We start from the raw sequence: 24048 nt of genomic DNA on the forward strand, positions 1-24048 counted from the left end.
TGCGTACCTTTTGAATAGCAGTTGATACACTTCAGTGGATGGGTTTACATTTAAATTGTACTTTGTTTGTTTTTATTAGACGACCATGTCTCCATGAAATATTTTAGTACATTACTGTAAATGTTCAGTGTACATACTGTACATGTAAAGCCTCTAGGAAAAGTTAAGTCAGCCTTTGAGATATTAAACTCATTTTAAATACCGAAACATGCGTGGTTTCCCTCCTTGACTTTTTGGTGACACCTTTGGTTACTGTGCTAACAGCAAATGGAAAATTTGATACAACAGTTTGATACAACCTGTATCTGTTTACAGTGAAACCAAACAGATATGCAGAGGTAGGCAAATGTGAATCCAGCACTTAATAATGAAAACATCTATGTACAATACAAACACACCGAGCGGCTAATGCACAAGATATGTAATTGAAAAATGGGGTTTGATTACATAAACAAAGATTATATGCTCATACTGGAATATTTCTGTTTGCAGATTACGTCCTATTATTTGGCAGGTGAAGACAGGCAACATGTCAGCCTCCGTTATGGCCCTGAGTAAACAACATCAACCTAAAATTACAAATGAAGAGCAGGGTTTTATCATCTGGTTTGTAGTACTGCATTTTATTGAATCTAATAAATTATTTTCTCTCGTTTACCAAAATAAAAAGGTTCAACATTCCAAAATATAAAGATCCAGGATTATGAGTGCTCATGATACCCTCCTACTCTGATAATACTGTAGCTGCCCATGAATGACATCTTTGAGAAACAGCAGCATCGACAAACAGACTTACAGAGTTACAGTGTTTGTTACAGTGCATGGTGTCAGTGTCAGGTTTTAATCTGAAGCAGACGACAACAACGGCAACAAAAAAAATCAATAAATAAAAAGTGCTAGAAAGCGAGACCAAAGGACGCAACTTTAATGGTGAGAGACCAACACGATCAGAGGACCGAGGAGCTCGTCTGACCAAAACCAGCAGAAATACATTCTCAAAAACTGTTTATATTTTTATTTTTAAACCCTTTGTACTGATTAGATTTTTAAATCATGTTGTCTCCCGAGTACATGGAAAAATATACATTTAATAACTTATCAGTAAACAACAATATAAACTATCTATATGCAATTCACTTAACAGCAATTCAGCTTTTTTTTTTTAAACATACCACAGGCATACTGAAGACAGATATTTTTTTTAGTGACATCTGAGTTAACTGGATCTCATGACAAGAAAACAAAGTGTTTCATTTTGCATAACAGGTTAAAGTAAACCAGGCTTCTTCTACCTCTCGCTGGATGTTTGGAAGGACACCTCGACAACATGACCAAAAGAAAGACAAAAAAAAAAGGTTGTGTAGAGGAAGTAGCACCTGTTACCTACCTAAGAATGGACATTGACGGACAACACAATCAAACAAAAGACACTTGGTAGACTTTAAATGTTAAATCAAATGGTATTGCTTGGTGGAAGTTATTTAAAATCAAAGAAGGATGATCAGCTTGACTCAAGGTCCGTATAATAGCTGTATCTTTCAGCAGCATCCCATGGTCTTCTTCACCTTGGGTCAGGAAATGTGGTTGAAAGCCAGGAAAGAAAAAAAAGTTAGCTATTTAGTTAGTTTTTCTTTTTTGTCATACTGCTGTTTCAAAAGGTCCAGAATCAACTTTTCCCGCTCAGTAGGTGTAGTAGGAATGTGAAGTACGGCAGGTGACCACACACCTGTGCGCTTTGTTTCCAGATGGAGGAAACACATTCACACAGTGAGTGTCCAAAGGTTTTTACAGGTACACACTTTTATTTCCTAAAGTTCGTCGGAGAAAAGAGAAAGAAAGAAAAAAACAAACAAAACTATCACACCAAGCTTTGCTGGTTATGAGATGCATATACTGTGAAGTCCTAAACCCAAATATCAATCAAAAAAAGGCATGACGTTTGGCACCATACACCCTCCTGTGTGAGAGACGACAATGAAGACGACGACGACGACGACGATGATGATGATGATGACTTGGTGCATGTTTGGATTAATTAAAGAATTAACATTTTCTAGAAACATGTTTTTTTTTCAGATATTGCACATCCTAAAGAACACTGAGGGAGATAACACGGTGTCATGTGGCATGACTGTGTAAACCATATTGACTCTAACCCTGGGATCTTTTTTTTTTTTTTTTTCTTCTTCGTCACACTGTTTCCCTTCAGCACACAGAAAGAAAAAAAAAACTCTCCCCGATCCACTTCAAGTATCCACGGCGGGACCACCTCCTCTCCTCTCCTCTCCTCTCCTCTCCTGTGAGTCAAATCTAAACAGAGAATGGAGAGTAGGAAGTGATGGCAGCTGGGAGTCTGCTGTGTGTTTAACAGAGCTAAGAGACAGAGAGAGTGAGCGTCCCGGTGCAGCTGATGATGGTCCACCAGGGAGGAGGAGGAGGAGGAGGAGGAGGAGGAGAAGTGGGACTGGGACATGAGTTAGTAAGAGGGGGATTTGGAAGGAGGAGGAGGAGGAGGAGGAGGAGGGGGGGGCAAACCGTGGTAGGCCAGAGGCAACAGTCTGGTTTCAGAGACCAGGAAGTTGCTGGCGCCTGCTGCAGCATTGGGCCCTGCGAGACGTCACGTCATGCACAGCAAAAGTTCATCCTGGGCGATGAATTCGGGGGCTCGGGCCACGACGTGCACGCGCGCTCGCTCAGAGTTTTAAGACTTGAAGACGTGCACGGCCCGCACCACGTACTGCCGGCAGATGGGGCACTCGCTCATCCTCTTCCCGCATTTGGTGCAGGTGACCATGTGGCCGCACTCCAGCAGCACGCAGTCGATGATGGCGTCCATGCAGATGCGACACAGGTTTTCGTCGGCCGCCAGCTGAGCTTTGACTCCATCTGTGGACAAAGACATGAAATTAGACAGTTAGTTAACAAAGTTTCTCTGTAAGGCTCGTTACGATGCTGAATGGGTTCAATGATGTTGTGATGGAAAAACTTCAAACTCCTGCAGTCCTGTAGCTGCATCATTCACCTGTTTGTCCACGAGCAGTTAATTCTCTCCTCTCCTAAATCTCTGCTCCTCACTATGTTACAGCAGCAAGTCCAAGTCTGTTACCTAATAAATGCCACATCTGTTACACAAAACTGCTTTTATTTGCTTGAGTTTTTGTCCAAAAAACAAAAATGAGTCACAGCGGTCTTCTTCCCCTTTTTCTAAATGTGTATTTATGACAATTAATGAACTATTGTTTATTGTTTTACATGTAAAGTTATTTGTAATTAATTTCTGTATTTCATTCTGTATTTCTATATTCTGGCTTGTTTCATTCTTTACTGTGATTTTAACACTTGTTTGTTGTGTGTGGACCCCAAGCAGAGTGACAACCACTGTGTGGAAGCTTAAAACTCCTACAAGAATAAAAAATGCATTTACATACACATTAGGACTGTGCCATTATACTGTGTCAATTCAATCTGTCATCTACCTGTGATAACCGAGCTAAGTTGATCCTCAGCTTTTAAACCGACACGGACAAAAATGTTCTTTGCTCAGAAAAAGCAAATGGAAAACTGAAAACTATATTTCCATGACAACTGGGGAAAAAAATCCATCTGCTAATGAAGATCATGTGATAAGGTAGAAAGCTGAAGAACAGCTACTCCTCCTGGTGAGAATGCTTCATCAGCAGCATTATAATAATTTATCTTGTGAAAAACTGGCATCAACCAGAGCCAGATCTGTAAAGTCATTTTACAAGTGCAGCTGTTGCTTTTACTTCAAGTCAAAGTTCAGAAATAAATCATAGGAGAATTATTTTTAAAAAAAAGGGTAAAAAATGTCCTCATATGCCACCAATCGATCATCTCTGGCCTCTGTGAGTTAAACGTCTGACAGCTCGCTGATCGGCTCACCGGCCTCAATTTGGCTCCAGCTGTTCGCATCTGTAAAAGAGCCACTGTCTGTTGTCCCCGCACGTCTCACTAACAGTGGGCTAAGTGGACTAATATGATCCTCGAGTCCTTCATATCAACAAGAGGAAGCGTCTAGGAAGCCTGTCAGTGTAATTACACCTGATGGAGGCATGCTGCCGCTGAAGCAACACGATGACTCATCAGAAGGTAAAAGCTCTTAGTGAGAGTGTTAATGACAGAACGAGAGGCTGTCCTGCTCAGTGAAACGAGACGATGCACACTGGAAAAGAAACACAGGCGACAGAACGAGGAGACACCGACTCAGACAGTGGATAATGACTTGAGTGACCATAATGACATAATATAGAGGATGACATAAAGGACCGAGTGGGTAAAAATGGCTGTGGCATGCCTTTACTGTTCAGTGCCGGCAGATGATTAGTGCAACGTACAATATTTGTTGATGGAGGAGATGCAGAGGGTGCTGTGAGGTGACCTTTTATACGAAGATTTCTTACCTCCATCTCCACTGTTGCACAGAGGTGGAGGATATGCAACCACTTTATAGATACGAATGGGCAGTGATAACAACAAAAAAATCTATTAGTTTAGGGAACAGTGGATTTGCCCTTTTACATAAAACAAGGTTGAAACATTGAATCATTGCATTTGTTTTTCAATTATGAGAGAAAGCCAAGTGCATAAATAAACATATACATATATTTAAACATATTTAAAGTATGATAAATAATCATTACCTGCAGTTATGCTCACGTTTTCCACTAAAAGAAAGAAGGAGAAAAGGTATTTTTAATCATACGAGAAGAGAAGTCGTGACGCTTTTTATAAATTTCAAATATAAAGTCAAATCAAAAGTGCTTACTGGATTTCCTGTTCTGCTCATTTTCTCTGTAGAGTCGATGAACTCGCTCCAGCAGCTCCCACTTCTCGCAGCAGCCGGAGTAATTGACAAAGTTCCTGGCGAGTATCTCTTTTAGCTGGCGGACTGAGAGGTTTTCTATCGCCGCTTCATTGTCCAGATCAGACAGCGAGGCCCTGATCCTCCTCTGTGTCGCCGGACTGACCTACACTCCACACACAGGGGTGGGGGGGGAGACAGAGCGGCGGCGGTCACTAAATGAGCAGCAGGACTTAACTCCTCACACAAGGACATGTCGAATACAAAAAAAGGAAAGAAAAAAAAAGAACATCATACCTCCATGATATTTTCAGTGGGCTCCAGGTTCAAGAGGGACGCGGTTGGAGTATCCTCATGCTCCTGTGTGGGTGGAAATCAACAAGCTGAAGTCAATTTACATCTGTTTAAACTCCCATAACAGCATTTCACTCACTGCTCAGCCTGTGCAAACACTATAAATCAAATGATGCGTAAAATGCAACCAAGACACCAAATCTAATTCCAGATTTAAAGCTACTGAACTGGAAAGAAACACAGTTGATGTCTTTGTCTCATAAAGATGATCACTTCCTATTCATAAAGAAGGTAGAAAAAATAAAAAAATTAAAGTGCACTCTGGTCCTTCTCCCATCTTTCTAGATCCCGTACAAGATGCCTGATTATAATTCATAATTTCCTCCAGCTCTGTTATGACTGTCAATCCCATGATAGAAAAAAAGAGAGACTTCACAGCGATCTGTGAGCTAATGTTTAAATTGCAACAGCTCAGATGTCTAATGAACAAATGGAGATGTTTGAACACTGACTCAGCTGCTCTTATCTCCGCAGTTAATTATTCTCTTTGAAGGTGGAGGTCAGGATGGAGCCAGATGAAAAGGAGAATAAATGGAGACATAGAATAGTTCAGATGCCGCAGAGCTCGGTGTCATCTCGGCCATTTCTGTACTCTTTACCCTTTTATCTTCCGGACAAAAGGACGCTTGTGAAGAGATGAAATATTCTATATCTGTATGATATCAATAGTCTGTACCATAAAAAATATAAACTAAGTATCTCCTTCTGTCTGTCTCTCTCTCTCTCTGCTTCAGTACATTCCAGCAGATTACCCACTTCCTCGAATGAAGATGTGTTAATAATGTATCCGTCAGCGTCGCGGTGCGAGACGCCTGCCCTCGCCCAGACATCATGCTTTCACTCAGACTAGACCCCTCAGAGACGCACACGCACATGCAGGAGTGGCGGTGGCGGCGGCGTCGACACGCCAAACCTCAGAGGAGGAAATTTTCTCTGACTTGATGTTTGAGCTGCTTCAAACATGTGAAAGTACTAAAGAGCTCTCAGAGAGTGCAGAGTCATGTCAGAGCGGCTGCATTTGTTGCTTTAATAATACAACTTATTCAGAAATGTTTCCGCTGCATCTAAATATGTCGTACATGGTGACTGACAATGGAAATGAGTTACGTGGGCCAGATTTATTAGCAACAGTTAATGAGAAAATATTAGATAGATGTTCTGAAACATCAAGATCTAATGACTTCTTCTGCCAAATATCATTAAAATATGAGGTCACATATAGAAACCTCCCTGGTAGAGTCTTTATACTATGTATAAAATATTAAATATACATCCAATAAGTCATGCTAATTCCTGTTTTAACTATAGAAAACCCACATGATACAGACAGACAGTCTGGTGGATTTCTGTTGTTTTAAAATGATGACATGTTAGATTTTTCTTATCTTGTCAATCACCATTTACATTAGACTATTCAACCTGTTCAAAGTTAGATAAGATTGATTGCTTAATAGTGCAGGGTTGCAAGGGGGGGCTGGAGCCAATCTCTGCTGGCTATTCAACCTATTCACTGTATTATCCACTGTATTTTTATTATTGCATTTATTGTATTCAGTATATTTTATCCTATTTCAAAGCCTGACCAGGGACAAAGACTGCAAATTAGCTGAAGCAGTCTTATATGCATCACATTTTCCATTTTCTATGGCAATGTTGTATGTATTGTCCCTGTTAAATAAACATAAAATCGTAGGTTAGAGTCTCCAATCAAAAGAGAGAGCATGTTCTTAGACTGTGGGAAGGAGCCAGAGAACATGCAGACTCCACACAAAGGCCCGATGTGAGGTGATACCACTGTTTCATTGTGTTGCCCCAGCTTGATTACTTATATATTATTTATACATATTTATATGATCTTTTTCAAATCTGAAGAGCAGCTTTCATAGTTACCAAATCAACATGCCAAACATCTATTCAGAGAAAACTGGAAGGAATTGGTTCACTTTAGGTCCACCAAAAGACTACATACAACTGCACACTGCAGTAGGCCTATATGCTATATGTTTTCTTGTTTGATATAAAATCTATTTGGACTTGCAGATTGCTGCTGCAATTTGGATGTCCTTTTTGTTTGATACAAATGAACTGCAGCTACACAGTAATTTTCTTCCTTCTACATCCACACATTTGACAGAATAAATAACCCCTGAGAATCATAAAGCCTTGATGTGGCACAAACTGAAGAGGAAAGAGAAAATCATACAGAGAGATTATGCACAGGGCCATGAGAGAGAGAGAGAGAGGAGCGATGTGCTGGAGTGTTTCTGTTGTTTAGCTGCAGCTGTGACGCTGTGGGGAGTTCTCAACCTGTGTGGCTCTTACATAACAGACTCAGCCCATGTAACAGACCTAAAAAAGGCAAAGGGCTTAAGCTGCGTGGCTGGCTGGCTGGTCGGAGAGAGCGAGAGAGAGCGTGCACAGACACACACATGCACGTAAATACACACAAACACTCACACACATGGAGCTAACCCAGCTGTTTGCAGCTGTCACGTGGACATGAGAGCATCCAGCAGTTCAGAGCTTTGTCAATGTCAGAGGAGGTAAACAGATCTACAGATGGAGCAGGTTTTTCAGGGAGAAACTCCTCATTCAGGACAAAACCACCATTCAGTGCCACAATAAATCAGAGAATCTCCATCATATCCAAACAAATGTTAAGAGCTGGCCAAAGATGTGAGCACTGATGTTGATATTGTTGTCCAAATGTGTATTTATTAACGTGGACACACATCACCTTGTTGTCGTCCAAATGTGTATTTATTATGTATGTATTTACAGACAGTTAGTATGTGTATGTGTTCTACCCTATGTGGTACAATATTTTATTCCATTGTTGTTCTTTTTAAAGGTTGCCTTGTACAAATTGGCAGAAGGATAATCGATGAAAACTAGCTTTTTAAGCTAATTCGAGTACATTTCCATGTGTGTTTTTTTTATAGGCTACAATGTTTATTAATGTGCATTGTCCCTTTCAAATAAACTAAACTGAAACTGAAACTGAAAACCACCATGAGACCAAAACAAAACAGTTAAAAAGGCAGAAAATAAAGGAAAGAATAAAGCACGAGATGAAATAAAAGCGTGACATCTGAAGCGATGCACGAGAGGGCGTTTGTTTGTTTGTTTGTTTGTTTTGTCAGTTGAAAGGAGTGGGCCTTCGCCTGACTTAAAAACAGCCAGACTGAAACTTGTAAATAAGTTGATTTCACCTTTGAAATTAATTATCTCGGATAGAATGAGGACAGATGTGAAAGAAGTATGGCATATGGAAATCAGTGAATGAGTGAGCGCACGTGTGAGTGTGTGTGTGTGTGTGTGTGTGTGTGTGTGTGTGTGTGTGTGTCTGTGTGTGTCTGCACATCAGACCTGGCTGGTGGTCCCTGAGCTGTCACTTGGGCTGAGCACGTCTCCCTGAGAGGCGGAGAGGACCGACTGTTCAGAGGTGGAGCGCGTGGCGGAGGGGGGCGAGGCGGGGCGCGAGTGGGGGAGGGAGTGCAGACTGTCTGTGTCATCTCCCCCTTCATCTTCCTCCTCCTCTTCCTCCTCCTCCTCCTCCTCCTCCTCCTCATGTGTGTCCTCTCCTTCTTCTTCTCCTTCTTCCTCCTCCTCCTCTTCCTCCTCCTCCTCCTCCTCCTCGTCCTCCTCCACCACCACGGCTCTGTGCGTCTCCCTCGTGCCCTGATGGCAGAGCACCAGGTCCACCAGGTCCTCCTTTTCCCTGCAGGTGTCGGTGGGGATGTTGCGCAGCAGCAGGTACTGGCGCAGGTCCTTCACGCGGAGCTGCATGAGCCGCGGCCGCTGGAAGGCCGTGCCGCGCAGCAGGTGGCAGGTCGTGCAGCAGCGCAGGTTCTCCTGCAGCACCGAGCACAGGGCGCAGAAGCTCTTCTTACAATCACAGCAGATGTGCTGCAGACAGACGGAGGAGAAGAAAGCGATTTGATCAGCAATTCCTTTTCTTCTGAGTCAAACAAAACAAAACAATTTCATCTTCAACGCTCATCATTTAACGAAGCTGTATTTTCCATTATTCCTAAGTAGGCCCAGATCTGTTAGCATATTTAACTCAATGTCACTTCTGATGAATAAATCAACCAAGCACTGATGAGTTTGACTGATCTGATCAGTAGAAAATAGGTCATGTGATGGAGCCGAGCACAATGCTGATGGCATTGTTTTCACCAGCCCACAGTTTTCCTTGCAAGATATTGTTGATGAGGACTGAGTGATAATCCATGCAGTATTATCATCATTAATTATTATTCATTGGAATTGCTGCTGAATAATTAAATTTTTTTTTGTTATCACTTCACTGAATGATTTTAGGCGAATACATTTTTCTGAGCAAACTGGAGTTTAAACTCAGCTAAACTAGTAACTGGGGTTTTTGTTTTACATGTGTGAAAAATGTGTGCATGTGTTTTCCATGTAATGCCATATCAGTCAGTAAAATGAATTATAAGCCTATAGCTGAAGTAAGCGATCCAGTCGTTTTGGCTAACTTCCTGTCAGCCGATGGAGTTAGCAGTCCCCGCCCTCGTCCCTACGTCACCACATTCACGCGCATCCCTTGGCTGCACACACAGAGAGGACCGCCCCTTTATGCCGTTCTCTCTCCTCATTGGATAAAGGTTGTAGGATACAAGGAAAGTTTTCTCCTCGGCTTACAGCAGAGCAGAGTGACTGACAGACCCGTGTTTCAGACCAAACACTCTATATAAGTGATTGCCGTCGGAAGATATAACTATTTAAGACTTATATTAACACAAATATTCCGCTTACTTCTGCTTTAAGCCACAAATGCTCAAATATTTCCAAGTTGTGTCTTCTCAGGTGTGAAGATTTCCTGTTTTTTGCTGTGTTCTGTCATTGTAAACTTAATATTTTTGGATTTTTAACTTTTGTTTGAACAAAACAAACATTTTCAAGACCTTGTTAAAGGGACAACGAGGAGTTTTGGAAAAGCGAAGCGTTTTCACACTACATTTATGAGCCTCCGCGCACACCGTAAAATTCTTTTGACCGGCGCAAGACGGACTCATGTTTTCATTCATCAATAATTAAAGTCAGAGGTTCAAAGAGGTTCACATACCGTCTTAGTTCCGACCATAAACGGCGATTCAGCTACGTTATTCTCATGACTCGTTGCGAAACTGAAAGTAAAGAAACGCTGGTCGGCTCGACCAGCATCTCCGCCACCACTAATAGTAACAAAATAACGATAGAGACAGAATGATATATTTATCGAAAATGGGCCCATTAACAAGTGTGGGTAGCGGAGATTCATCCACATTAACGTGAGACTTTTTTATAACCGATTAGAAACTCCTCGTTGTCCCTTTAAATGTAAAAAATAAAATAAAAAAAGAGACACAAGAGAGACTATAAACTGGCAACACAAGTCCATCACAGTGATTCACCCTGTGTTCGCAGTTATTTTCTAGGAGAGAGTAAAGAAAAGAGAAATAAACTGTCTCTAGCTGCTGGTGATGTTTGACATTTTACAGACTTAACACTGTCTCCTGATACAGAGCAGCGGAGTAGATTGACACTTCAAATGGGCAGGAAAGCAGGTCGACCACGGCTGTAAACATTTCCTTATCACTAGGCCACATAAACAGTCTGGTCCAGCAGAGGAAGATTTTCCAGCACAACAGCTACTTTTCTTCAATCATTTGCTGTTAATCCCCTAGTGCGAAAATATCACACTCGCACACAAACGTGTGTCTCTGGGGGAGTTGACCTGTCGTCAGAAAGGTAGCTGGTGTGTGGATGATGATAGAGCGATCTGAAGACCGGGGGCCACTGCAGCACTCGGTGCGTCCGACTGCCAGACAGACACACTCTGCCATTAAACTCTGACACATGCAGCTGTGCAGAGACCCTGCAAATACCAGCATGAATATAATATGATGCATGTGGCAGTGGGTTTGCATTTTAGCACATTCATCACAGCGTGTGATTCACATTGGTGACTTTGCGGTTTTTAAGTGGTAGAATAAGGATTACATAGAAAAAGATTACAACACTGAGAATTCTCCATGACCTTTTTGCACTTATTTAAAATCCTGACTAAATGACAAGTGTGCAACCAGCATTTTACTGTTTATTTAAGGTAGTTCAGTGGTACCCAATCAAAATACCAGCCCTTCCACAGGGTCATAAATTAAATGTGAGGGTACCGAGTCAAAACCAAGACCAAGACTTTGATGGGGTCGAGGCTGAGTCAAGACCAAGACCAAGGGGGTTAGGGTTGGTTTAGTCCGAGTAAATATGTTGTTGATTCTGAGACAAAATCAAGACCTTGACCTTGAACTTAGTCTTGGTCAAGTACCACAAAACGTGGGAAACTTAAATGTTTCTATAGCTTTTCTTTGTTTGCTGCTTTTTTTGGTTAAACAGTGGATACTGTATGTTCACCTCTTTGATCAAGACACACTTATGTAAATAAAACCAACCAACTGAATTGTAACAGCAGCTAATTTCTAGCAGGAGTCCTTGTGAAATCTTAAAGCAGAAGTAAGCGATCCGGTCGTGTTGGCTAAATTCTTGTCAGCTGATGGAGTTAGCAGCCCCGCCCTCGTCATGGATCTATTGGTCCTCGTCCCTACGTCACCACATTCACGCGCATCCCTCGGCTGCACACACAGAGAGGACCGCCCTTCCTAATGTGAAAGTCAGTCACCACAGTTGACACTAGTGAATTAAGACCTGTTGTTGCATTAACACTCAGGTCAAGTACATCAAAATTGTATTTAAGAACAGCAGTTGACTGAATGTATTTAGATTTTTTACCATTGAGACTTTAAACTCGCCTCAGATAAATTTTCAGTCACAGTAAACCTACAGGCTGCAGGCTGTACTGTACATGATCACCCTGTACCTGTTTGTGACCTCAGCCTTTAGCCTGAGCTTTTCTTACCGACTCTATTAATGGCTCTGCTCACTCTTAAAGAAGCTGCTGTACGCTCAGTCAGCCTCCTCTGTATAGATAAAGTGCATAAATAACCCTCATGCACTGAGTTCGAGAGATTTCAGTGCTCTGACCTCACAAAAAGAGGCACATTCATGAGTTACATCCTGACGGTGATGCAGACAGACAACACATGACCTTTAAAAATGTGAAAAGGGATGATGTTTGGTCTTATATGGGGAGACTCTAATGTATAAGGTGGAACTGGTTCACATTGGTGGGCAGGAAATATCTCCTAATGTGTGTTATCTCACAGTTTTTAACACCTAAAAAGGTTCAGCAAGGGACTCAGTAATTACAGATGTCAGTGTTTCCCTGAATGCACCATGAATGAGGAGTCCCTCTCACAACAGCACGCAACCATTACATAATTCTGTCAAAAAAAAAAAAAAAAAATGCTGAGTAAATGTGTGATGTGAAGGATTACTCAAGCAAGTTCCCAGCCTGTTCTCTGACAGCTGATTTTTTTTTTATATTGCACCGACACAGAGGGAGGAGGAAGGGAGGGGGTCAGACAGCTGTTACAGGCTGAACACGGAGTTTGCTTTGAAAATATTCAGTGTTTATGTTCAGTAGGGCTGGGACGATACACTTTTCTCCCGATTCGATTCTTCAACGATTTTCGATTTATATTGCGATTCTACGATATTGCCGATTTTCTCGATTTTTAGTCTGCATTTTTAACACCAGTGAAACAGTTGAATGATTATGATTGTCTACAGACTATTGCAGGAATCACATATAAGTCAGTTTTTAAGATTTATTCAGAGGCAATATGTACAGTATGCAATATATATAATATACTATATTACTCTCTTTTCAAAAGCCTGGACTGCATAAAAGAGGCAAAAATAAAAGAGTATAGAAAAAACAGGCTTCTGAAACCTTTCTGACAAAATGAGCTATAGACTGAGGTAAAACTGCTACATTTTAACATTTATCTGCACACAAATACTGTAGGAGCCTATAAATTAACATACACCATTATAAAGTTTAAACCCTTTTCAAAGCCTGGACTCTCTGTATGTAAAAAAAAAAAGGCAAACAAATGCACATTGCACAATATATATATATATATATATATATATATATATATATTAAAAAAAAAGATTTAAAAATCGTCAAAAAAAATATTGCGATACTTATGGGAATCGATTTTTTTTCTCCCACCCCTAATGTATGTAGCATGTTTTTTTATTGGACATCATATGCCTCATGTCCCTGAACGCCACCCCCCGGCTGACTGTGTGAGAGTGTGTGCGATCCTGTTTACCTTGCGTCTGAAGACAGAGAAGGCCAGTCCGCAGGCCTTGCACAGCTGCCCAGCCGCAGCGCTCCCTGAGCTGGTGGGGGGGTAGGTGGAGTAGCCGGCGCTGGGGGCGAAGCGGAAGGGCCCCGCCCCCGCTCCAAACCCCGGCTGCTGTGCCCGCACCGTGCCCGTGCCCATCACCTCGTTCAGCAGTCCGCAGCATGACGCCCACATGGACGATGCCCCTGCCTACGGAGCACACACACACACACACTTATAAAACTTTCATCTCACACAGACGTTTTGTGGAGCTTATTAAATTACACCTCTGGCATCATCAGAGACAGACGTGTTACATTTCTTCCACCTTTTTATCCTTTTCACAGCTTTAAGGTTGGAGAATCATCTTAATCCCTCCTCTCTGACAGCATCATATGTATTCTGCATCAGCTTCTTCCAGCTCCTCATTGAAACTAAATCGTGTTTCTGCTTAGTGGAATATTTAAACCCTGAGCTATGGTTTTTTTTTAAAGTTTTTATTGCTGCACAGCCCCATCAAATGGAAATTATCTACATGACTTGCGAGTCATTTTATTCACATTTTAGGTTGACATATTTGGTTGGATAAAAGGAAGTTTGTATATAGTACAAGTAATCTATATCAGTATATGCAATAACAATCCATGACTGAATTAATCTTAATGTCTATTATTTTCATATTATACAGGAAAACAGTGTGGTTGCTGCATTATAATGTATCATTAAATAATCACCTATATTTTCCCTTTATACGTAAAAAACTGCTATTATCATGTCAACCTTAACATAGCACTGTCTTTTACTCTTTTATCTCTGATTGATGATCACATCTTGTATTTTTTTTTGCAGAATCATATGTAGTTAAAAACAATAAAAACTTAGAATTTACTTTATCGTCTTTTTTTGTTTTACACAAAAACACAATGTCAAGTTATTGTGAAGTTTTTTGCAGCATTAATGTCTGCAGAGTTCCTCTCCAGCTGTACACAGCTCCAACAACCTCCACCATCAGGGTAAATAAAACAGCTAGTTTATTGCCTGAGAGGCAAAAATCCAAGACCAAGAAGTCAAAGGTCAAACGATTTTCTAGTGGTTGCAAATCTTGAGATCTGGTGAAAATTGAAAACAACTCAGATGAACATTTTTCTAACTCAGAGCTTTTTCCTGTCTGGATTTTGGTGATCGTGCAGTGTGAGGATTCGGCCTGGTCGGCTTTTAGTGAAGGGATCAAACTAACACTGTAAAATTTCTATTACTCCTGTGTGTGGATGGAGATCTAGATACATATTATTTTCATATGCTAACAATTCAGTGTCAGTGTCCTGTATGAAACTACTCTGCTCTGCGTTGCTTCTCACTTTCATTTCTCACCTTTCTGCATATCATCACACTATTAGAAAATACACGGTGTCATCCAGGCCGGTGCCTTATAAATTATATCATAACACCCAGAGAGACTTAAAGGGAGATTCTTTCTTGTCGAAGTGTTAAGAGAGAAGAAAGAAAAAGAGTGAATGAAAAAGAGAGAGAGATACTGGACAGCACATTATTGAGAGTGCTCTTTTAGGGTGTTTGAGGTTAGAGATAATTAGACTGAAGTGGACTCTAAAAGCTCCTATTAATGATGTTCTCCAAAGAGATCCGCGGGTTAAATTTCACAGTGACTGCATTATTTTATACAATCTGATAAACAAATGAGCCAAGTGGACGATGAAGAGGATGTGTGAGGAATCCACATGGAAAATATCCTGCTGCAGTCAACTGGACGTCACACTGCCCGCAAACAAAAGTTTCAAGTTTGAGCATCGAGCAAGTTTTTTTTTTTTTTTTTTAAAGAAGCGAGAGCAGAATGTGGTGAAGAATCGGTGGGGATGTGTTTGCTGACCACAAGACGGGCCAGAGACAGGGAGCAAAGATGGCGTGATGGGAGCCACGGCTCCTTGGAGCATACTGATGAGAGGAGGAGGGAGGGGGAGGAGAGCGAGGAGAGAATATGTCTTCTGTTGTTCGGCCCGGCCTGCAGAATCAATAGCTGACATGAGCATAATGTAAGCCCTCTGTGTGTTCCCGGCTCCGTGAGGAAAACAATGGAATTCACAGGGTCCTGCCACATCTCTTCTTAAGGCAGCGCTCTGCTCCGACTTGTCACAAACACCCTGTGATCTGACCTCACCCATCTGCTTAGGGATCCGTTATGTAATCCCATGCAGGAACGAGGAGGCACTACTATATGTGGAGTCACGGTGAGAAGAGGGAGGAAGGTCTGAGTCAAAGGGGTCAGGATGTGTTTACAAAGTTCACAGCTTCGACTGATTTCATTCATTTAATGGTTTCTCTCCTGTTTATCTATCACCAAACTGAAACAGATTCATCTTTTGGTTGACAAAATGAAAAAAAGGAGAGTTCATCGAAGCAAGGTGACATGATATCTTTAAAAACCTTACAAACAGAGAACTGAGGCACTCATGAGGGTGATACTTAAAAACGCCTTTATTGATACAGGGCTAATCTATTAAAAACATGCCTACGCGTTTCAGCCAAACTGGCAAATATTATTGACTGGCCTTCGTCAGGGCAAGGATGGTATGTTTGTCATCCTTGCCCTGACGAAGGCCAGTCAATAATATAAAGGCGTTTTTAAGTATCACCCTCATGAGTGCCTCAGTTCTCCGTTTGTAAGCTTTTCCTGGATCTCCCTGACTGAAGAGCACCTGAGGGATACCCTTTTTGCTACACCCAAGCAGCACTCCATGCACTGTGTTCTTCTTTAAAAACCTTGTTTTGCCTGAGTAGTGGTGCAAAACCTGAAAATGTTCAAGTTACTGCAACATACATTTGAGAAAATCAGGAAAGAATTTCTAATTTCAGGTGTTGGATGCTCCAGCTATTTGACATTAATGATTAATTGATGTTTAATCAGTTATCAATACTTAATTTTCTGTTAATCCCTTGTCTGTTTGTACTTTTATGTGTCCTCTAATACTGGGTTAAAATCTACCAAGAGCTGCTCACTTCCTCACCATGCACCCCCCCCCCCCCCCCTCCTCGCTTTATGCACAGAATACGATGCATAACAAGTCGAATTATTTGCCCGAGGCTCAAACTTGACCTGATGTTCAACTGCTAAAAAAGTCTCCCAGGTTAGAACCGGCCTCCCTCACGAGAGGGTGAAAGCTACTAAGAAGAATATTGACTGCATTTACTGCGGGATGAGGAGTCGCTGCAGTCTGCCCATGAAATCAGTCTCATCTGGCCTGGAGCCAGCAGCACGAGATCCCTCTGTCACTTCAATTAGCACACTGTAAGCTCTGCAGGCAGGGAGTCCCAAACAAACAAGCGGCAAGAGCAAACATCACATGTAGGCCTAGTACACTGCTTTTTTTTTTTTTTAGCAGCAGCATTTGTATTATCTCCACCGTTTGATCACTTTAACTTTACCTCTGGAAATACTGTGTTGTTGTTGTAATGTATTTTGTCATCGCCGTCAGGGCTCGGCCAAATAATTGAGCTATTTCTCACAGTGCTGCTGGAATGTGATCAGCAAACAATCCAGATCCAGTGTGTGTGTGTGCAAACAAACTCGAGGCCACCAAGAGGGGAGCATCAGCGAAAAGTAACAGTGGCACAGATTTAAATAGTAAAATAAATAAATAAATAAATAAACAAACACAGGGGGAGGGAAATCAGCAGCATCCAGGGCCTCGTCGTGTTGATGAACGGCAAACTGACCTCATAAAACGATCTGGTGAGGATCAGATCTCAAAGACGCCACCGACACACTGACAAGTGGAACCGTTTGGGACGGGACCAGATGTGTAGAGTCTAAAATGGGTCATGTGGAGCTTGAGAGTGTTTAAGTGGAACCGAGACGAGGCCTGAAATGGAGCAGATAACACTTTCTCGGTTCCTCTGAGCAGGTGACTGAGAAGTTCACTTTAACAGACAATGTGGGGGAAAAAAAATTGTTCCAAGCATAAGCAGATACGGTCGACTGATGTGCTGCATTAATGTCAATTCAATCCAGTGAATTTAACACCCTGAAACCACTCAGGTGCCGATGATAGTCCAATGTTTACACTGCATAACCAAATCACAGCAGCATCCACGGTTTGATCCTGACCGGGGGCCTTTGTTACACATCCCGTGTCTTTGCCCATGTTTCTTGTCTCTCTACACTACGACATCAAATATTAGTATCAATCAGTGACGCTCACCGCATTGCAACACCATCCGCCTCGTCCTAATAGACCTGTTTAAAGGGGAGCTCCAACAATTTTACCCATCAAAGTTTGTTTACAGGTCTCGCAAGGGTGCCGCTCCGTGTGTGACAAAAGTTGTTTAAAGCCTATGAAATTGCCTCCAGTGGCTACAACAGATGACATCTCTGGCTCTGCTTGCAACTGATCTCAACTCTGACTATGGGAATGCAACGCTATAAGATCGATGGAGGAGAGCTGCATCTGTGTGTCTGTGTGTGTGTGTTGCTGTAACAAAATCTCTGACGGTTGACAAATTCTGTCTCACGGCATTCATCAGCCCAACCCCCAGCTTCTGCATTTGCAGTGATTTAGCGATCAATACACAGACACACACTAAACTGGGCAGTATTATGAGGCTTTCAGTGTAAACAGCTGTGCACTATTATACTTTTTTTTTTTTATAGAGCGCCATTATTCACTATCTCTCCATCACCCTCTGTCTCTCCCTCACATCTCATTTCCTCTCTCTGCCAGGTGAATCTCCTCCTCCTCCTCTTCCTCTGGCATCAACTGGAAATGTCACAAACTGTGCGAAAAGTGAATTCAGAAGCTCGACTGTTCAGAGAAATGCTATCAGAGAAAATTAACTAATATTTGTCGGCCCCTCGTCATTTGTCTGAAGTGATAAGACTCAAATGTAATATTTCATTCAAAGTGCACATCACTCAAACGTGGCCTGGATGTACATGATTCAGTGGCGTCTGCTGGAGCCTGCAGCCGTCAAATCCACTGGAGTCTGGAGAGACATGCACATAAAACTCAATCGGCTACCAGCTAAGTTTGGATTTGTGTCTGCAAAATAAGAGATTTACACAGTTTACTCCAAGGGCAGAGGATGACTTGCGGAGGATTTAGCCTGGAGAACATTTTTGGTGCCACAAACACAAACAGATATTGACTGCTGTGGAGACTGTCCTGAAATATTAAAACACAACTGGACTGTTTTTTTTTTCTTCCCACAACCAGCAGAAGGAATCTGCCGTGCCCTCCGGCCTCTCTTTATAGCTTTAGACTTCTTCATCCACTTTAGGAGTTAGCCCTAAGTGAGCTTAGCCTCATCTGGAATAAAGTATGATCCATCAGTGCTGCATCTTATAATTTTACTGCAGAGATTTGTGAGTGTTTGCGTCCATGATGTACAGCGTGATGGACGACAGGGAAAATGAAACGGTAAGAGGATTTTGAATGGAAAGTATATCAAAATCAAACATTCATTTGGAAACATCATGGATCAAGTCATAGGTCCATCCCTGATTAAAATGGCATTGATAACACGTACTGTATGGATCCTGCAGCCTGATCCGAGATGTATGCTTACACAATTCAGCTACGGCCCCGTCTGTGCCACTGGGGCAGAAAAGCTGCTTTTCAATATAAAGCAGATTAATCAATAAAACACAAAAATAATGTGCCTCAGGCAAATTAACTGCACTGTCCACCACCAGGGTTACACACCTCCTCAGTACGGAGATAATCATTATTCAAATGTTTGACCTACATGCAAAACTTCACTGTGCAGAATGGATCTGATCAGTATCACAGTATTGTTTCCACTTAGTAAGACAGAAGCCACTATCATATCTCATGAGCTCAAGTTGTTCAACATGTAAATCTTATAGTTAAATGTATATAACTTAACTTTTTTGGACATGTATGAAAGTGAAAAGGTCAAATAACAATGTTATTGTTCAAAATGTCCGACACTGGCAGAAAACCTAAGCAGAAGATTATCATTACTCCAAATGCGAGATGAAAGAAATGTGAAAAAACAACAACATCACCTCAATAGACCTGTCCTGAAGTCCACACATGTTTAGATGTGAAAGTAATGGTCCGGTCTGACCCGAGCGCTCACGCATTTATCTTACATCTGGTGCTTGAGGGAACTCTCTGTTCCTGCACACACAGTGTTTCACCATGAAATGCAGTGGAGCTGAAGTCTGACAGATTAAATACTCGGGTCAGTGTCCTGTACTCCAAAGCAGTGCAGAGTATTTGAGTAAATTCTGTATTTTATGTTGCATCTCTGGCAATAAAAGATATTTAGATTTCTGAATCAGGCCCTATTAAAGCGATGCAGCCTCCAACAGAGACACAGCACTCTTCATGTTGTGTGTACACAGCACTAATGATGATGATGATGATGGTGGTGGTGGTGGTGGTGGATGTGGTGGTTGCAGTGGTAGTCCTCCTGTCTAACCTTTCATCGCCACCAACCTGCCGCCACCAGAGCACCAATGACATCATCGCCATCATCTTCATCATCACCAGTCCTCCTGAGCTCGAGCTGCCAGACAGCAGCATCACCTTTTCCTCCCTCTGTGTGTGTGCATGCATGTGTATGTGTATGTGTGTGTGTACATTGGTGTGTGTGTTTGTTTGCTGTGCGGCAGCCTGCCTCTGGCACACACACATACACACAGAGGCAGCTCCAGAGCCTGACACAGCTCGGACCTGAGAGGTGATCCTCTCCTCTCCTCTCCTCTCCTCTCCTCTCCAACACCGAGACGTCTCCCAAACATCCCCGCGCTTCCTCACTCACTGACCGCAGTCTTCTATCTCATTAGAGCGGATTAAAGCCTGACGATGAATGGACGTCGCTCCAGCGGCTTTAGTCCACTGAACTATCACACTGTGGGGTCAAAGCAGGCTCATTAAAAGGCTACACACTGTACCCAGTGTTTACCCGAGCGACTGTGGATGGGGGGGGATAGCAGCATTTCAAGGCTTTGCATGACCACCTAAATAATAATCATCATCATCATAATAAAATAAAAAAAATCAGGCTGACAGAGCAGGAATAGCAGCGACAGCAGCCGGTGCAGCATTAAAACGCAAGCCTGTTGATCTAATTACAACTAAGTGCACGCAAACAAAATGAATTGACATCAGGATGGAGGTATTTCCTGCCTCTCTTGTGCAGCATCGTGCGCAGAAATACAACAAATCGGCTCCTACATGAATCCCCCCCCCCCCCCAAAAAAAAGCCCGTCACAGAAGCGCAGGCGGCTCCACGTACCTTCATTGCACCTCCCGTTTGAGGAATTTGCCGAGTAATGTCAGAACGACGACCATTGCAAGTGCACACAGGGAATCAAACCATTACGTCTTCCCTCTCTCCGACTGCCTGTGTGTGTGGAGTAAGCATAACGTAATGGCCAGCAGAGCCGCAGCCAACCACAGCGCGCACACGGCCGCTGGTATCTTTAGCAGCCAATCCGCCTTAACACATCACCGGGAGTGGGCGTGCGGTGCCGTGCATAAAGACTCGTGTGAGAGCCACTGACAGACGCATCATGCCATGTTTCACAGGCTCGGTTTCACATGTGTATCACCAACATTAAAGGTGCTAAGTGGCGAGCTCGGCTGCAACAAACCTCAACACACTGGGTTCCAGGGACAAATATAACCCATCTATTATATATCTATATATATGCATATCTAAATATAAACATCAGCTTGAGGCTTTATTTATTTTTGGCAGGGTCTTGTTTCAATGAGAGGAAGCTGACACACTCATCATCAACGCATCACCACATGCATTGTGTTATTCCTATCATGGTTTTTATAGCAAAACTAAAAGCGTCTACAATCTTATTTACCGCCATGTTTGGCTTATGTGTGCGTGCATGTGCATAGGCTGCTGTCTGCAGTCAGGAGATTAGAGGGCTTCTCCACCATTACACCACCAGTACCCGCCAGCAGCCCGCAGGGGGCAGCAGATAGCGCTGCATCATCATTATTATGATCATGAGCCAGACGTCATGCAGAATTTATGAGTTATTATGTGGCTGCTGCAGCTGTGCAGGAGACAAAAGATCTGGATCAGGATTCACAATGATGTAAATATACAACATGAAGCTGCTGCAAGAGTCATTTCCGGTGGATCAAACAGTGACCCCGTTGATTTTTACTCTGCACAGCCACATTAAAAGATCTGTTGGGGCCCCGGGGCCAGCAGCAGCAGCAGCGACACACATAAGAGCTTTAGAAATGGCCAAAACAGTCCCCCCGCAGTGCTCACACATCAAAGTTGTGTTGGAGCATGGAAGTGTTCAAAGTCTTTCCCAACATGTGGGAAATATCGCCAAAGAAACAGTTGGAGTAGATGTGGATGTGACTTTACTGTAAAAGGCCAGTGCACACAAGTTAAAAAGATTTTGCAAATACAGTGCAGGAAAATTATATTATGAAAACAAAAGTCAAGCAACATTTACTTCTACAGTCAGTGTCCTCTGATTCTGTGATAGCTAGCTGTCAACCAGTCGTAGAGAGAGAGAGAGAGAGAGAGACTCCCCGAGCTAGCTAGCTGTCAACCAGTCGTAGAGAGAGAGAGAGAGAGACTCCCCGAGCTAGCTAGCTGTCAACCAGTCGTAGAGAGAGAGAGAGAGAGAGACTCCCCGAGCTAGCTAGCTGTCAACCAGTCGTAGAGAGAGAGAGAGAGAGAGACTCCCCGAGCTAGCTAGCTGTCAACCAGTCGTAGAGAGAGAGAGAGAGAGAGAGAGACTCCCCGAGCTAGCTAGCTGTCAACCAGTCGTAGAGAGAGAGAGAGAGAGACTCCCCGAGCTAGCTAGCTGTCAACCAGTCGTAGAGAGAGAGAGAGAGAGACTCCCCGAGCTAGCTAGCTGTCAACCAGTCGTAGAGAGAGAGAGAGAGAGACTCCCCGAGCTAGCTAGCTGTCAACCAGTCGTAGAGAGAGAGAGAGAGAGACTCTCCGAGCTAGCTAGCTGTCAACCAGTCGTAGAGAGAGAGAGAGAGAGACTCCCCGAGCTAGCTAGCTGTCAACCAGTCGTAGAGAGAGAGAGAGAGACTCCCCGAGCTAGCTAGCTGTCAACCAGTCGTAGAGAGAGAGAGAGAGAGACTCCCCGAGCTAGCTAGCTGTCAACCAGTCGTAGAGAGAGAGACTCCCCGAGCTAGCTAGCTGTCAACCAGTCGTAGAGAGAGAGAGAGAGAGAGACTCCCCGAGCTAGCTAGCTGTCAACCAGTCGTAGAGAGAGAGAGAGAGAGACTCCCCGAGCTAGCTAGCTGTCAACCAGTCGTAGAGAGAGAGAGAGAGACTCCCCGAGCTAGCTAGCTGTCAACCAGTCGTAGAGAGAGAGACTCCCCGAGCTAGCTAGCTGTCAACCAGTCGTAGAGAGAGAGAGAGAGACTCCCCGAGCTAGCTAGCTGTCAACCAGTCGTAGAGAGAGAGACTCCCCGAGCTAGCTAGCTGTCAACCAGTCGTAGAGAGAGAGAGAGAGAGACTCCCCGAGCTAGCTAGCTGTCAACCAGTCGTAGAGAGAGAGAGACTCCCCGAGCTAGCTAGCTGTCAACCAGTCGTAGAGAGAGAGAGAGAGAGACTCCCCGAGCTAGCTAGCTGTCAACCAGTCGTAGAGAGAGAGAGAGAGACTCCCCGAGCTAGCTAGCTGTCAACCAGTCGTAGAGAGAGAGAGAGAGAGACTCCCCGAGCTAGCTAGCTGTCAACCAGTCGTAGAGAGAGAGAGAGAGACTCCCCGAGCTAGCTAGACCAGTCGTAGAGAGAGAGAGAGAGAGAGAGACTCCCCGAGCTAGCTAGCTGTCAACCAGTCGTAGAGAGAGAGAGAGACTCCCCGAGCTAGCTAGCTGTCAACCAGTCGTAGAGAGAGAGAGAGAGAGACTCCCCGAGCTAGCTAGCTGTCAACCAGTCGTAGAGAGAGAGAGAGAGAGAGACTCCCCGAGCCAGCTAGCTGTCAACCAGTCGTAGAGAGAGAGAGAGAGAGAGACTCCCCGAGCTAGCTAGCTGTCAACCAGTCGTAGAGAGAGAGAGAGAGAGACTCCAGGAGAGAGCTGGCCTCTCTGTCACAGAAGCTCCAGGACAGAGACAGAGACCCCCCAGGCCTGACAGGACAGCTAGACCCACACCCAGACCACAACCAGGACCCTGGAAGCTCCACTCAGAACCACCGGGACCAATATGCTCCCCCCACTCAGAACCACCAGGCCCAAGAGGCCCCACCAACCCAGCAGCTCCCTTCTAGTCCACAGACCAACACTACACCCAGACCCCCCCCCAGCCCTCTGGTGGACTCCACCCCTCGTCCATCCAGTCCGGCGCAGCAACCAGACATCGTCATCCTCATCGACTCCAATGGAAAGTTCTTAGATGAAAAGAAACTGTTCCCCAACCACAACGTGTCCAAACTGTGGTGTCCAACCAGCCGCCAGGCCCTGGAGCTGCTGTCGGTGGAGCAGCTGGGCTCCCCCAGCCACATCATCATCCACACCGGCACCAACGAGCTGAGGACGCAGCAGGACAGAGTGTCAGAGTCCCTCAGAGGAGTCATAGAGAAAGCCTCCAGCACCTTCCCCACCAGCAGAGTGGTGGTGTCCACCC

General features: G+C 43.6%; 1 protein-coding gene across 5 annotated transcripts; it reads right to left on the reverse strand.

The window, feature by feature from the left end:
* Nucleotides 1-604: 604 nt before the first annotated feature.
* On the reverse strand, nucleotides 605-20961 carry rnf34b (ring finger protein 34b). 5 transcript variants are annotated; one of them, XM_085793509.1, is made up of 9 exons: nucleotides 20716-20926; nucleotides 13423-13647; nucleotides 8828-9085; nucleotides 8546-8788; nucleotides 5120-5182; nucleotides 4787-4988; nucleotides 4662-4685; nucleotides 4422-4463; nucleotides 605-2886 (listed from the first exon to the last, which is right to left on the reverse strand). In XM_085793509.1, the coding sequence occupies exons 1-9, from the start codon at nucleotides 20719-20721 to the stop codon at nucleotides 2702-2704; spliced, it is 1248 nt and encodes a 415-aa protein (XP_085649635.1). In that variant the 5' UTR covers nucleotides 20722-20926; the 3' UTR covers nucleotides 605-2701. The 5 variants fall into 5 exon arrangements, with proteins under 5 accessions (XP_085649635.1, XP_085649634.1, XP_085649633.1 ...); XM_085793508.1 differs by having other exon boundaries at nucleotides 8546-8794; XM_085793507.1 differs by having other exon boundaries at nucleotides 8546-9085.
* Nucleotides 20962-24048: the final 3087 nt, after the last annotated feature.

The sequence above is a fragment of the Trachurus japonicus genome, chromosome 12 (genome assembly GCF_045865225.1).
Source record: "Trachurus japonicus isolate A0001 chromosome 12, Traja_1.0".
Lineage (NCBI taxonomy): Eukaryota > Metazoa > Chordata > Actinopteri > Carangiformes > Carangidae > Trachurus > Trachurus japonicus.